Genomic DNA, 14703 nt, shown 5'->3' with positions numbered 1-14703 from the left:
AGTCTTCGTGTTTTTTAAAGAGAGAAGTACAGCGATCAAGCGCACATGCTTGCTTTTCTTGATGGGTTTCGCGAAATCTATCATGCTCATTGCTATATGCATAGTAAACAAGTAGATTTCGCTTTTCAGGTGAGTAAAACTAGTGTGTGAGGAAGCATATCGTATTGCATGTGGCTACATCATGCCGCTAGCTAGGGTGGTACATACAATCGGAGCTTCGCCAATTGCCGATGACATATACAGTGGAATCTCGATGATACGAATCTCAGGGGGTCAAGAAAAATATTTGTATTAGCCGAAATTTGTATCATCAAAACGCAATTAAAACTAGCCAAATTAAGGAGGGACACGGCGATCAGATCGCGAGAAAAATCTATTTTTGAAAACCACGCATTTCGGTATCTGCAATGCCTAATCTATGCTGTAGCAAAATGGTTTGGCTGAAAACGCACTAAAAGTGGCCAAAAAAGATTAATTCGTCAATGTGCAGGGTGAGAAAACAGATTTAAATCGCGCAACATCACTGCAGTTCACGGAGACATCTCGAATTTCCCGCCACCGAGCGCCGCCATCTCGGTATCGTTCGAAAGCTCAAAGTTTCGCCATTCCGCTTCTCAATTCGTCCGTCGTCGCCATTTTGTAACAAACGCACAAACATAAAAGAAGCGCAGGTCTGTGATAGGTAGTCAGACGGGCCCTCCGATGAAACCGGGCCTCAGATTGGCTGCCGTGCCTAAAGGCGTCTCTCCATTGGTTGCTGCTGTGACAGGGACAAGATGGCAACCGCAGTTGTCTCCTTCGTAAACCACGCCGGCTTCTTCATTTGACACGCAGAATTCAGACTACTGAGAGCTCCCAGGTTAGTGATGGATCGTCGCTCGTTGGAGAAGAAATTTGGGACGAAGCCTCCGGAATACAGAAGCGCAAGCCTCCAAGGCAAGAAAAATACGGCGATTAGCGGGAGAAGCGGAGGAGCACCCGACTGAACATGCCGCGCTACCTTGCACCGTGGATTACGTGCCGCGCTATCTTGCACCATGTGACTCCGGCAGCGAAACAGACAATCGCCCTGTGCCATCGGCACTGATAACGCAGTTGACGGAAGACGCGCCAACAGAGGCTCCCGCGCCTCGGCGTACGGCTGCGCGAATCAGCCGAGATCATATCTCGGTAGACATAGCTCGCTGCGACTAGGCAAAATGGCACAAACACAAAGAATGCGGCCCGAAGCACAGCAGCCACTCCGTCTGGCCAATGGCACGCGGAAAAAGAGGAAAAGCACAAAAGCAACAAAAGCGCCACCGCTTCAAACTCTTTGCGCCCAGTCGCGGCCTCCGCGCTGTCCGGTGTCGCGTCCGCGCCTCCACATTAAAAGAGAAAGGGAGAAAGCGCGTGACTGCGCGCTGTTCTCTTTCGCGGCCGTCGGTGGGGCGGCGTTTATTCGTATCAACCGACGCAGGTCGGTTGATACGAATAATGGGGCTCAGCCGGGACCACAGAAAAATTTGTATCATCTGGAAATTCGTATTAGCCGTGATCGTATCATCGAGATTCCACTGTATGTTGATCCCTTCTCTGTTGCCAAGTTCGAGCATTTGCTTTTCGACGTGCAGGATTAGTAGATGGTGTACACGCCCTCTGCCCTACACACATTGGGACTTTAATTAGTAGACGGTCTCACGAGCTTTGAGGATATCGGCGGATACTTTCTGCATTAGCAGCGATGTGGCACGACCACGATTTTGCTGATGTCTGTGTGGGAATTCCGCTTAAACATCGCAGGAAATGTGCTAGCTTAAATGCAGCGGTTAAGGGGCGCGAATGTAAAGTGCGCTTTGCGATCACGTATGCGCTCAGGCTGCGATTCCACTATGCAAGCTTTATGGTTGTGTCGGCGACGTGACCTCGGAGACTGCACCATTTTGGAGGCCACAATATTGAATTTGCTGGATAGGGGGCTATCTACGAGTAGCTAAGAGCAGACGACGGCAGCCAGGAGAGTGACTTCCAGTCACGATGCCTTCTGGTCACCTCGGACAGTCCCCGACAGCTGGATCACGTGACTGTAACACGCTCTTCTGTCCGGACTAGACAGACTGGAAGCCGCACACGGTATGTGGACAGTCCGGGACTGCATAATCGAAGAGGCCCACTGGTCTATCTCAATGACGCACGTAACTGCACAGGCCGCAGCTCACTGTCGCACTTCTCCACTGACCTCTCCCTCTTGCGCGTGGCTGGCTGCACGAGCCACGCCATGCTGCGCGGCTACGCGCAGCAGGGGGAAAGATTAGTGTATTCACTTCTGTGCGCCGTGCAGGCTGGTGCAGCTGGACATGGCCTCTGAGATCTCCCGGGCGCAATCTGATGCGCAAGCCTGCACGAATCGCAAGTGTGGCTACACGCGGTGGTGCAAAAGATTAGTGCATTAACTTGTTTCTCAACGGCACGTCGCACAAGCAGCCGCAGCTGGGCATGGCCTCAGAGACCTCCCCGGCACAATCTTGTGGGCCGTGCATTTGCTTCTCCCTGCGGTGGGCATGGCCTCGCATTGGCATCTGTGCAATCTCGCAGGCCACGAGCCAGAGAAGTTCGCCGGCCTTCACAGTGGAGCACTGTGTTGGGTGCCATGTGTTGCTCCACCGCGACGAGCCAAGTGAAGTGGACGCGAAAGACCATCACAGTGGAACAGCTCTCTAAAGGCTGTCATTCTTTTGTTGTTTTATTCAAATTTCTTTGCATGCATGGCTGTGTAGCAGTTTCGCGGGCCACAACACTGTCTTCTTATTTCCATGTTTACAATTGTGCACCCCACTGGCCATATATTGCAGTAAATAGCAATAATGGATATAACCAAGTAATTTCGGCTCCCCCTTCAACTTATTACGAGGTTCGAGTGTATGACTGCAAATACATAGTGTTAGAGAATCAGATTCAATAAAAGGGATAATGACACCGCCATCTATGTTGTGAAAGCACCATTTTCTTTGCACGGAAGAAGCCCTTTAGAATAACAAAGTGTGCCCAATCACTCGTGACAATCTGAGGTGGTCAACCTGGCATCAGCAGAAACCATCCCAGCAACAGCATCAAGTACTTTTCCTTTTTTGATTGAAACAGGTAGTAATGAATTGCTCAAGTGAGAATTAGTTGAGGCCATCCATATTATTTAAAGGGGAGATGCCTGCAACAGCCATCCTTCCGTGAAGCTACATAGTTAACGCACACAACTATTGCTTTTGGTTTGTTTGCTCAATGATTACTTTCTGTGACAATCGTGCCAGTCCTGTGGCTCTATCTTGCTGCCCCTGGCCTGTTAGCCAGCTAGCTTTTGTAAAGTTATCTTTGAACTTCTCAAATCCATTAGCCAGTTAAGATAATTACACTGAAATATGTTTAGCTAAAGGATATCAATCGAGGAAGTGAAATGGCCTAATTTGATGTAGCCAACAGAGTGCAGCAAATTAGGCACACAGCAATGGACCAACTCTACAGCAAAGCCCAGATTCTTCATTCACTTTATGATGGTCATTCAGACTTTCGGCCACTGCCCTTCACTTGGAGAACTTGTAGCACTAACTGGGTATGGGCCCAATTGTTATATTATAAAGCATCATTCAAAACAAAGAAGAATGCAGAATGAAAACAAAGCGCACACAATCTAATGTCTTTACTACATTTTTTTTAAAGCTAAATGATGCAAATATTCTAGCTGGGGCAGTGTGCCTCCGAAGCTCCTGTCTTCGATTATGAACAGACTGAAAACTATCGGTAGACAACTTGATTGTATTACCAAGATCATTTGTAATTAAATGGCGTAGTACCAAAAATATACTTGTTAAAATAAAACTAAAATCCGCAGTGCATTTACCAGAGGTGCAATGTGTAGTTCTCACACACCAGGCCCTATATGGTTAGCCTACAAATGTTTTTTTCCAGACATTTTGCACCCTAATGTGCAAGTACAATGATGTTGGATAAACAATACTGCAATGCTATAATGAATTACCCACAGTGTTAACTTCAAATTGCCGAGGTGGGAATGCCCTTAAACATTTTGGAGCAGCCATTGGAGCAGATGTCATGTTTATTTATTTATTTCAATACCTTCAAGGCCCAGGGGGCGTTACAGAAGGGAGTGGTACAAAAAAAAAAGTGATAATGCAGCAAGAATAAAACAAATGGTATCAGCAACGAAAAAACGTATGTTTAAGCGAAATGCAAGATCACATTGGTAAAAAGGCAGATTAGGCGAATACATAGTTTTCTGCGGCAGTTAAAAAAAATTACATGTCAGAAATGTCAGCAACACAGGCGGGTAGGTGGTTCCAATGCTCGCCGTCCTTGCCACAAATGAAAACATTATGGTTTACACATAAGAAAACATTATCGTATACAGCAGCGAAAAAGTAAGTTTATGTAAAATGCAAATCAGATTAGGAACAAGACAGATTAGGCGAACACATAGTTTTCAGCAGCAGTTTTAAAATAAACGTTTCAACAACAGCACAAAGAGAAACAAAACTTACTTTCACGTTTTCTTTATAGTCAAGGATAAAACGGACGCCGACCAAAAACAAAAAGATTACTCCATCTCCCGCTAAAGGGAACCATGTGTGGATGCGAAGCAGCGGGGAGATGGTTAGCTTGAGCGGGAGATGGTTTCGCGGCAGCGGCCCAAGCGCTCATCGTGGCGCTGCACAGGAGAGAGAATGAGGCGCGCGCGATCCGTCATTTTCATACCGCGGAACTACCGTGGCGCCCCCAGCGGAGTATGCAGCTGTCGCACCACCTGTCGTGCACGCCGCTCCGGATTCCTAAAGGAGAGAGGGGAGCGTAGGAGAGGAGAGAGAGGGGACGCCGTGGGAGGGACAGAGCCGCCGGCAAGAAATGCTTCGCAAAAAAAAAATGTTTCGGCTCCAATCTAATCGTAATCTAGATTGTGAATGAGGCCCCCAAAAGTTTTGTTTCTTTCTTTTAATGTTTTTGGTCGGTTTTCCTTTTGACTATGAGTAATCCGAACCAGACGAGTTTTCGTTGAACTCTCGATTTCGTGTTTTCTTTATTTGGATAATCATGTCGTGTCCACTTAACTAGGAGCAAAATAAGTGATGGGTATTAATGACCATTTTAGGCAGAAATTAACTTCAATCATTCATGGGACCTGCATCGTACATCAGCAAGTTAATGCATAACTACAGCATTATCCCCGCACCTCTTCGATCTCTCCTAAAGAATTCCACTTTTAGAGCACAGCTCTTAGGCGGTTGCTCTTGCGTCAAGCTTCGGCATAACCAAGCGAACGAGCGCAGCTCAGATTGTCTGCGCCAGCCAATAAATCGTGAACTGAAAACACGCAGAGAGCCACGCTCAAATTTCGCATTAGGGAGTATCGGAATCACCGACAAATTTTTTTATGGGAAGATGATGCATGGGTTTAATGGCGCAGGGGCCAATAATGGCCAAAGAGTGCCAGGAAATATATCAGGTATTCGATGGTGCATTAAATGACAAATGGTATATATATATATGTAACTTGGCTGTATAGTAGCCCAAAATATTAGCTGTAAAACATACTGCATTAAAAACTGTGGCATGTTATTGGCCTCTGAAGGCCTAAAGTGCGCCTTGTGTTATTTGCGGAGAAGCCAGATATTGGTATGCAAGTTCACACGTATGCCTCTCGTCTTGGTTTAGGTGCTGCTCTGCTACAAGAGGATGAAGAGCGACGCTACCGTCCCGTATTACACCTGAGAAGGCCACACAAAGGCACAGAGCTCATTTATTCCTCGACGGAAATGGAAGCTCTAGTAGTCAAACCGGCATTTAGGAGAGTTGCGACCGTACCTGATAGGCCGAAGTTATTAGCTACCACCATGCACTCTGTTGGGTTTTACGCTACAAAGAAGGAAACCAACGTCTCCTTCGCTGGTCTTTAATTTTACAAGAGTTTTGACTTGTACGTCATCTATACATCAGGAGTCCTACACAGCGCACCAGATTGTCTATCAAGGACACGTCCCGTTGTTCTGGAGAAAGGCCAAATCCTTGCAGTATACTATCCATCACTGCGATAATGTGGTGACACGGGTGAGGAACAGTGCCAGGACATATTCTGAGCCAAACTGCTGGACCTACCTAATGAAGCATCAGGCACGAGGAAGCAACAGAAACGTGCCCTAAAGAAATTCATGACACCCCCAATGAAGTTCTCATCAAGGTCCGGTTAACAGTCGCTTTTTCCTATGCCTCCTTCCAAGTGGAGGCACTTCGCGAAATGCATGAAGGAAGAAACAGCGGCCACATGGGCATAAGACTAACATTCTTTAAGCATTCTTTTTTTTTTGGTTAAAGCAATTGTTGACTGGAACAAACTTAATGCCGAGGCTTTTGAAAATGTTGACTCTGTGGTTTCCTTTGAAAGAAATTTGAAAACGTTTTACTAATCGTAAGTGTACATATGCCTTGTATGCAATTTACGTTAACAGATAATTATTGATTATTTTTGCGCATGCCAATGTTTTGTTATAAGATTGTATTTCCCACCCTGTAAGAGCCCGAAAAGGGCACACAGTATGGACAAATAAATAAATAAAATATGAAGCCCCAAGATCAAGTACTACTGGCCAAAACTCTATAAGGCATCGGATGGTACGCGAGTCACTGTGACCTTTGTCAGAGGATGAAGATGCCGACATTAGCACCTTACAGTTTACTCCAACCAAAAGAAGTCCACAGCCCCATCCATACTGTTGGGATGGACATAATAGGGCCCTTCAAGACTTGGAGAAGATACAAATATACCATTGTCGCCACTGACTACCTAACCAAGTTCATTGAGGCAGAACCGCTGCAGAATAGAGAGGCTACGACAGTTGAGAAGTTGATCGAGAGAAGGATCATCCTGAAGCATGGATGGCCAGCCACAATAATAGCAGATTGCGGTACGCAAATGATGGCGCACTCTACCAAAGCCTACCTGATACATCAAACACGCTGCCACCACAGCATATCATCCTGTGGCAAACAGCTTATGTGAAAAGACGAATAAGAGAATCAAGCGAATGATTGCCACGGGGGAAAAAAGTGGCTTGAATTAAAAGAAGAACCAAGCTACTGCACGAACGACTGCAAGAAACGATTGCAAAAAGCCAGAGAGCTCGCAACATTCAGCTGGCACAGGAAAAGCAGAAGTTGTACTTCAACAAACACCACAATGACGTTGTGTTTAAAAGAGGCCAAATAGTGCTCCTCAAGACTCCCCCGTTGGCGTGGAATCAACTAGACGGTATACTGAACCTCACAAGATAGTCAAGTGTCTACCGTGAACTACGCGATTGAACTTCCATGAGAAGTGACATTGTGCATGCAGAGAACTGAAACCTTATCTAAGCCCCACTGCCGAATTGGAGCAACCGCATTCTGCAGACTAGTCAACTGTACATTGCTTTGGTGCATATGCGATATGTGTCAGTGTTTACATTCATTTGTGCGCACGTGAAAGTGGCACAAAAAAATCTTGCCTTTTGTAAATACAGTTAAACTTGGATATAACAAAATTGACAAATTCCCGAAAAACTTTGTTATAAAGAGTTATATGCAGGAAAATTTGAAAAAGAAACGTTTACCGTATTTACTCGATTCTAAAGCGCCCTCGATTGTAACGCGCACCTATTTTCCATGACCAAAAAAGAAGAAAAAAAATCCTTTACAGTAACGCGCACCTCATGCTTTCATACAGAAATACAACTATTGCTCAAGACTTACTCCCAATACCCTAAAGTTGCGATGAACAAAAAAGTACCGTGGGCGCGTGTCGTTTCGCACAAGCACGAGGCATCGGAAACGAAGAGCGAGCGAAACGATAGCGTCTTAGTAGGGTGCATTGATGCCAGCGCCACTTTTCATGGTGGGGACAGCCTTTGAACTGGCCGGCGCCGCCGCTCTGGCTTTTCGGCGCCATGTTGGTTCTTTCGTGCCGGCTGTCGAGTTGAACAGACGCGTGGCTCTATTTGCTTTTTTTGTGGCGTTGTGGTGCGAGAGCTCGTGTTTTGTGTAGTCCCTTGTGATGTTCGTGCTTGTTAACGAAACATGACGGGCTGTTGTGTTGCTCTGTGCACTGTATCGACCGCAAAAGAGCTGCGGGTATTTTGTTAGCCCCGCGACGTTGAACGAAGGAAAAAATGGGCAGCACAAGTAAAACGTGACAACTGGGTACCGACGGACACAAGGAAGATATGCGAGTGAGGATCATGATTTTGTTAAGAATAAAGTCCCTTTGTAATCCTTTTCATTATCACCGAGAAGTTGCTTGTATATGTTGGCGTGCCTTTTCTAGCGATTATAAGGCTGCAGTATGGTGCGATCGCCGTGTTTGACTTGTTGCAACGGCGTACGTTTATTCTAGACATTTGTGAATTGACCTTTTTTTTGTAGCTAGAAGTATTGGGGCACTTGTAAACTCGTTTCCTAGATACGCGAACGATGGCAGTACCTACCTGGTAGATTTTTTCTCAGCAAAAAAAAAAACAAAAAAAAATAAACAAGCACAAAGCATCACTCAGTCGGAAGAAAGTGATGAGAGAAGTGACTTCTCGACTTGGAGGAAGTTTCTTCTCTTGAGGAAGATGTGCTCACCCACTTGGCAGGCTTTTTATTAAAGCCCATTATCCGCACTGTGTAACACTGTGTGCATGTGCATTCTAGCGGCTGAAGAACCTGGACAGGAACACCACCTTACTTAACTAAATGAATATGTCCAAGGAGGCAAATTTTAATTTATGCAAGCAGACAAATTCTGGGCTTTGTTTTTTAATGTGAGGGTGTTCTCAAGTCTTTTGCTGAAGCTCAAGATCTGAGCTGTCCTGAGAACACCATTGAAAGCACTGAAGGAAATATTGGAAAGAATGTAACCTTGCCAGAAAACCCATGTTATCTGCACAAAGATGTGATTGGAAAACTTCTTGAGCGATTTGTGTCCACACATCTCCGCATCTATGTGCGATGGCTTAACACTCCTGAAAAGGCAGTCGAGTGTTATGCTAGCAAGACTGTAGCAGGTACGAGCGAGCAGTAGTAACCAGATGACCTTGCTGAGAGCTTATAAAGTGAATTAATTAGTGCTTACTTCTGTAAATAAATTGTGTTGTCACATAAAATAAAACTTCTCAGTGCATTTTTTTTTCTTCAGTAGGCACCTGAACTGCTGCAGGCCTACTCACGCGACGTCTAATTTTTCTCCTGGTTTCATAAATATGACGGGAAAACCATAAGAAGCAAGATTACTATTAAAAGAGCTTCAAACTTAAAATGTGATTATTAGTAATATTTGTGGGCCGTTTACCAGTGAAATGAGTAAATAAAAAAGGGGGTAACCTCGCAAACAAATCGTGCCACCTTCAGGTTGCGATACACGCAAAAAGTGTCAGATAACCTCTTTTGAAACGACCACTCTATGCTAGCAAACTGTTTATCAGATGGTAAAGCTGAAAATCTGCATTTAAATCGCGTCGGTATTTCCCTTAGCACGCCCGCAGCCTTTTCTTTCCACCCGATGCTTAATCTGCAGCCGCCACACGCCCAGCGCCTCCGTATTGGAAAGAACCAAAATGGCGCTGAAAAGCATGGATGTCCCCACCCTGAAAGCGGCGCTAGGCATCGAGGCACCCTAGCATCGTCAGCCCCCGGAAAGTAAAGCTAGTTTCGGTTTCAAGGCATATGCGCGCTCCTAGCGGTTGCCGGACATTCTAAGTTATTTTTCTTATTTTTCTTTTTGTGCATTTTAAATCGGGCGAAGTGTGGGAAGTGGTCGCCATCGTGCGTCCGTCGGGCTTTGCTCCGCTCACCCTAGCGATATCGCAAGTCATATCGTGCTTGGTTGTCTGCTTCGGTTGTTGTCCCAAGTGTGAAGATGGGAAAGATAAGACTGAGAAGCTTGATCAGGCGTGCAACGAACGGAAAACGCAGGAAACCAGGTCGGCCAAGCATTAGACGAAGATGGCTAAATCGGGGCATAACACGTGTTCTGCGGATCTGAGGTGTTCGAACACCGGGAATTCCAGTTGTGCAAAGTTTTTCAGGTTTCCTAATGACCACGGGTAAGCACAAGTATTTCACTCTATTTTCCGAGCAGATATTCATTTTGCATGAGCAAACCAGTTCTGTGCAAGCCTGAGTGGACTGACATAACAGCAGTGTCGCTCGACTCATTCGTCATGACGGCAGCCCATCTGTTGCCAGTGAAATACTTGTGATGAAGGGCTTGAGAGCGTGTTTTTGGGCTATACATTTTGTTCATTCTTTGTCGACATGCATAGCCAATGTTAAAAAAAAAAGAAAGACGCAGCCGTGGTGGTTAATTTTCGCATTGATTTGGATCTTCTGGAATCTGTTTTCACTCATTATGTACAAATTTTCGTTGTGAATGAAAATTGCTTCTGTTGAATGTCACTTTTTTCAGTCAGTCTGACCGGATTCGGTCAGTCTTTTTCCAGTACCGAATGTGTGAATAAAAACAAAAGCGTTCAACTTTTACTTGTGTTGAGTTTTGGCTGGCCGAGAAGTCGGCTAGTTTTAGTTGATCCACTTCACAACACACAAACAAAATTAACGATCGATGGTGCCAGGAAGTTATTTTCTTCATGCTACCCCTCACTATATCTGTGGACTAGTTAAAAAAAGTTAAATTATGGTGTTTTATGTGCCAAAACCACGATGTGATTATGAGGCACGCCATAGTGGGGGACTCCGAAATAATTTGGACCACCTGGGGTTCTTTAATGTGCACTACAACGCAAGCACACTGACGTTTTTGCATTTCGCCTCCATCGAAATACGGCTGCCGCGGCCGGGATTCGATCCCGCGACCTCGTGCTCAGCAGCGCAACGCCTTAGTTAACTGAGCCACCGCGGCGGGTTATGGTAATGTTTTAATTGTTAAATGCTTTTCTCTTAATGATAATGCTTTTCCTAGCTTCCTGTACCTGCCGTGGTGGCATAGTGGCTTTGGCGTTGCGCTGCTATTCACGAGGTTGCGGGATGAAATCCCAGCTGCCGCATTTCGATGCAGGCAAAACGCTAAAACGCACGTGTATCGTGCATTAGGTGCATGTTACAGAACCCCAGGTGGTCAAAATTAATCCAAGTCCCCCGACTACAGCATGCCTCATAATCAGATAGTGGTTTTGGCCCATAAAACCCCACAATTGAATTCTTTTTTAGCTTCTTGCTATTGTGTCCTTAAGGAAGCGGTGCATAATTGGTAGAACTGTCCTCTGCCAAAAACATATGTCCCACAAATGCTTATTTTTGTAGACTTTAATGCCTACTTCTGCATCATCACTGTTTGGCAAGAATGTTTAGCACATAGCATTTTGTAAAGTGTTACAAATTGTAATGGAACACTTTAAACTCCTACAAGCTAAGCACACTTAAACTAGAATCAATGGTGTCTGACACGAAGAATGCTTACCGTTGTACAAAGCACTGTTGGCCACGCCTCCCACAACTGCTAGGCCAATGCCAAGCTTGCCAAGAGTGTTGAATATCTGTGCAGCCATTGTTCAGCAGCTGTGCCTGTCAGAGAAATGACTAGTGCTGTTATGTCACGAGTGCAGTTGAGGGCCTCGCACAAGAATAAATCTGAAGAGTATCAGCCAATTTTATGATGAATAAATTGCGCTCACCGACCAAAGAGAAAAACAGACATTTCGGGACCTGTAAAAGTTCCTTGATCAGACAGTGGTTTTGGCACATAAAAGCCCAAAAATGAATTTTTTTTTTTAGCTTCTTGCTGTTATGTCCTTGAAGAAGTGGTGCATCATTGGTAGAACTGTCCTTTGCCAAAAACATATGTTCCACAAATGCTGATTTTTTAATGTCTACTTCTACATAATCACTGTTTGGCAAGCATGTTTAACCCATAGCATATTGTAAAGCATTACAAATTGTAATAGAACACACTCCTACAAGCTAAACACACTTAAACCAGAATCAATGGTGTCTGACAGTAAGAATGCTTACTGTTGTACAAGCACTGTTGGCCTCGCCTCCCACAAATGCCAGGCCAATGCCAAGCTTGCCAAGAGTGTCCCGAAATGTCTGTTTTTCACCTTGACTTGGTCAGTGACCTCAATTTCATGACCATCATGTTACCTGCCCAGACGAAGTTTCGTCCAACTCCTGACTACTTCGTCAATTTTAATATAAAAATGTGCTGTCCACCTTGGACAAACTCCTGCAACATACCTTCGAGGTCGTTATCGATGATTGGCAGGGGACATTATTAAGGGCCATCTTGGTCACACTGACCTAACATAACAGCTGTGCAAAGCAAGGATGCGACAATGGCTGTACCGAAAACATGCTCAATAAAGGTTAATCTGCGAGTGCCCGTCACAACGAACTCAGTTACGCACATTCCATTGGAATATCGGCATTTCAAAGCACAGTGCTACAGGCACTGATGGCGTTTTCATTCTGCGCTCATCATGGGCAAAATTCAAGGCAATGAATTTGCTGCTCATGGGCCGGTATTTTGTAGCGATGCCTTTCCGATGCTAATGCCTTTTCGCGCTTGGTCAGTGGGCAGAGCGACGGTCCACTCACGTTATCAACGGGATCAGCCGGCCGTGAGCGGTGGATGATAAGACCGTTAGTATGGAATAAAGCATAACGCATCGCTACAAAATTCCGGCCCTGGCTTGCACGTGCTGGCAGCATACACCAAGCGACAACTTTCTGTGGCAGCGCAGCCGAAGCACACTTTTTTATTGCGCATCTGCATGTAGTTGGAAGCTACGAAACGTCAAACAAACCGTACCAATAATTCTAAGTTTTTGGATAAAGAATTACTTCATATCAAATGAAGAGCTTGCGTAGGAAAAGGATTTTCGCTTCTTTCCGTTCGTAGTTTTCTAGAGCCCACGTTCCTGCTCCTGGCGCCAGCAAAACGCCGGAACTTGGCTTCGTAACACAAGAGCAGGAGCTCCGCACGTGCTAGCTTTGGCTGTGCTGCCACAGAAAGTTGTCTGGTACAGACAAAAATGCCGGCCAGAAAAGCACCTCTGCTTGCACCATGCGCGTACTTCCCGCTCGCCAAAGCCCACAACTTTCTCTCAAACCGACTGGTTTTCAGCACGACGTTCTCTGCGGCTGTGAGCGGCGCTGTATCGGACGCCACAGTTCCGACAATATTATGTGGCACAGGCGCATTTTGCGTATGCAGGAGCGTTGCCACACGTGTTGCCGCTATCGGGTTCGCGTGGACGGCGTGACTATTTTGAACACGCACAGTACGCTTAAAAACCAATCAACATTGCAAGGCATGCTCTTACAAGCAGGGAACAGCGGTTGGACCGACGCGGGTTCACTGGCGACATTACGTCATGCTAGAAAATGTGAGCAAATCATCAGTGCCCACAAATGCAGCACCACTTTAAGCTTACTCTTTCCACCACGGCTCACCTTCTTATAGGACTCGCTGAGCAGCAATACTGCCGTTCCACACACTACGCGGCCTGCACGCCTGCACGCGTTCCAGAAGCGTTTTTTTCTCGCAAGTGCCCGACAGCGTTGCCAACTCAAAAATAAAAAAACTGCAACAGGAACCCCCCAAAACCAGCTAAATTCAATATTTCTACCCAAGACGACTACAATTGCTATGCATTCAATAAAGTTATCAGTCAATCAAAGAAAAAAATTCTTTTTTTATTGACTAGAAATTATGGACTCAACTTTAACAAGGCATTTCTTTCTTCCCACAGAGTTTCCAACCTTGGAGTTTCTCGACCGCTTTTCCCAGTTTTTTTTCTTCCTCCATGGCTTTTCCGGTTCCGGGTGGCGCATTTACATTCGCGCGCCCGTACAGCCGGTCGATTGCAGCGCACCCGCGCGGCACTAACGGGAACTACGCATCTAGGTGCTTTTCGGTCCTAGGGGTCGCGCGTACCTATCTGCGTCGAGCCCCCTAGTCCCCGCTCGCCACCATAGCCGCGGGAACGCCTCCGCTGGACCAGGCTCGGCAACTGTCCGCGAGCAGGAGGCGTGCACACTGCTGGAATCGATGTCTATCCTGCATTGTTTGAGATAAAACGAAGCGATACAAGGTGGAACAACGCGTTTGCGCGAACGGAGCTGTGCGTGCGCAAACAGCGCGATGACGACCACGTTGAGAAGACGATCGTTTTCTAGTGCGGCCGTGGCGAGCCGACTGTTGGGTTCTAGCGCAGGTACTGAACGGGCATTAACTAGAGAAACACGGGATTTTGACGCGATTTGCGACAGTGTATACAACCGTACGGACTTACGTTAGTGTCATGTGGTCAATGTTAAAACGACGATGGCATTTGTGCGCTGGCGAAGTGTTAAAACGTGATTGCATTTGGCCGATCATGAAGTCGGAGGGAAGTATGCATGTGATCGTGGACGAATGGTAGAGCATCAAGCTCGTAGTCATACCTGAAAGAACCGATTATGCCACAGTGCTAGAGCCTAACTTCTTGCCATTAGTAAGCAGGCAAGAAGACAATACATTGCTGCTCTGCTCCTGTCGCGACTGTTTAGTCAAGTTTTAGTAGTGCCGTGTTACGGTGTGGTAAGTGCGGTAACGTACCGCGATGACCGAATACGTTTGAGCTGCGTGTGTGCTCGATGCGTACGGTAACTTGATAATGATGACAGCGGTTAACCTTCAGGCCTTGCGTA

General features: G+C 46.0%; 1 protein-coding gene across 2 annotated transcripts in view; it reads right to left on the bottom strand.

Moving 5' to 3' along the window:
• The window catches only part of LOC119456223 (prohibitin 1-like), a 48846-nt gene extending 35269 nt beyond the window's left edge, over positions 1-13577 (bottom strand). Inside the window, exons 1-2 of one of the 2 annotated variants that reach the window (XM_037717870.1) lie at positions 13465-13577; positions 11471-11574 (exon numbers count right to left, since the gene is read on the bottom strand). In XM_037717870.1, the coding sequence (XP_037573798.1) occupies positions 11471-11558 (88 nt within the window). In that variant the 5' untranslated portion in view covers positions 11559-11574; positions 13465-13577. Of the gene's footprint in view, positions 1-11470; positions 11575-13334; positions 13366-13464 lie in introns of those variants that run through there. The other variant, XM_049660873.1, reaches the window with a different exon arrangement.
• Positions 13578-14703: the final 1126 nt, after the last annotated feature.

This window comes from Dermacentor silvarum, chromosome 1 (assembly GCF_013339745.2).
Source record: "Dermacentor silvarum isolate Dsil-2018 chromosome 1, BIME_Dsil_1.4, whole genome shotgun sequence".
Taxonomy (NCBI): Eukaryota; Metazoa; Arthropoda; class Arachnida; order Ixodida; family Ixodidae; genus Dermacentor; species Dermacentor silvarum.
Note: the sequence above shows the minus strand (reverse complement) of the source record. Positions and strands in the feature narration are given on the sequence as shown.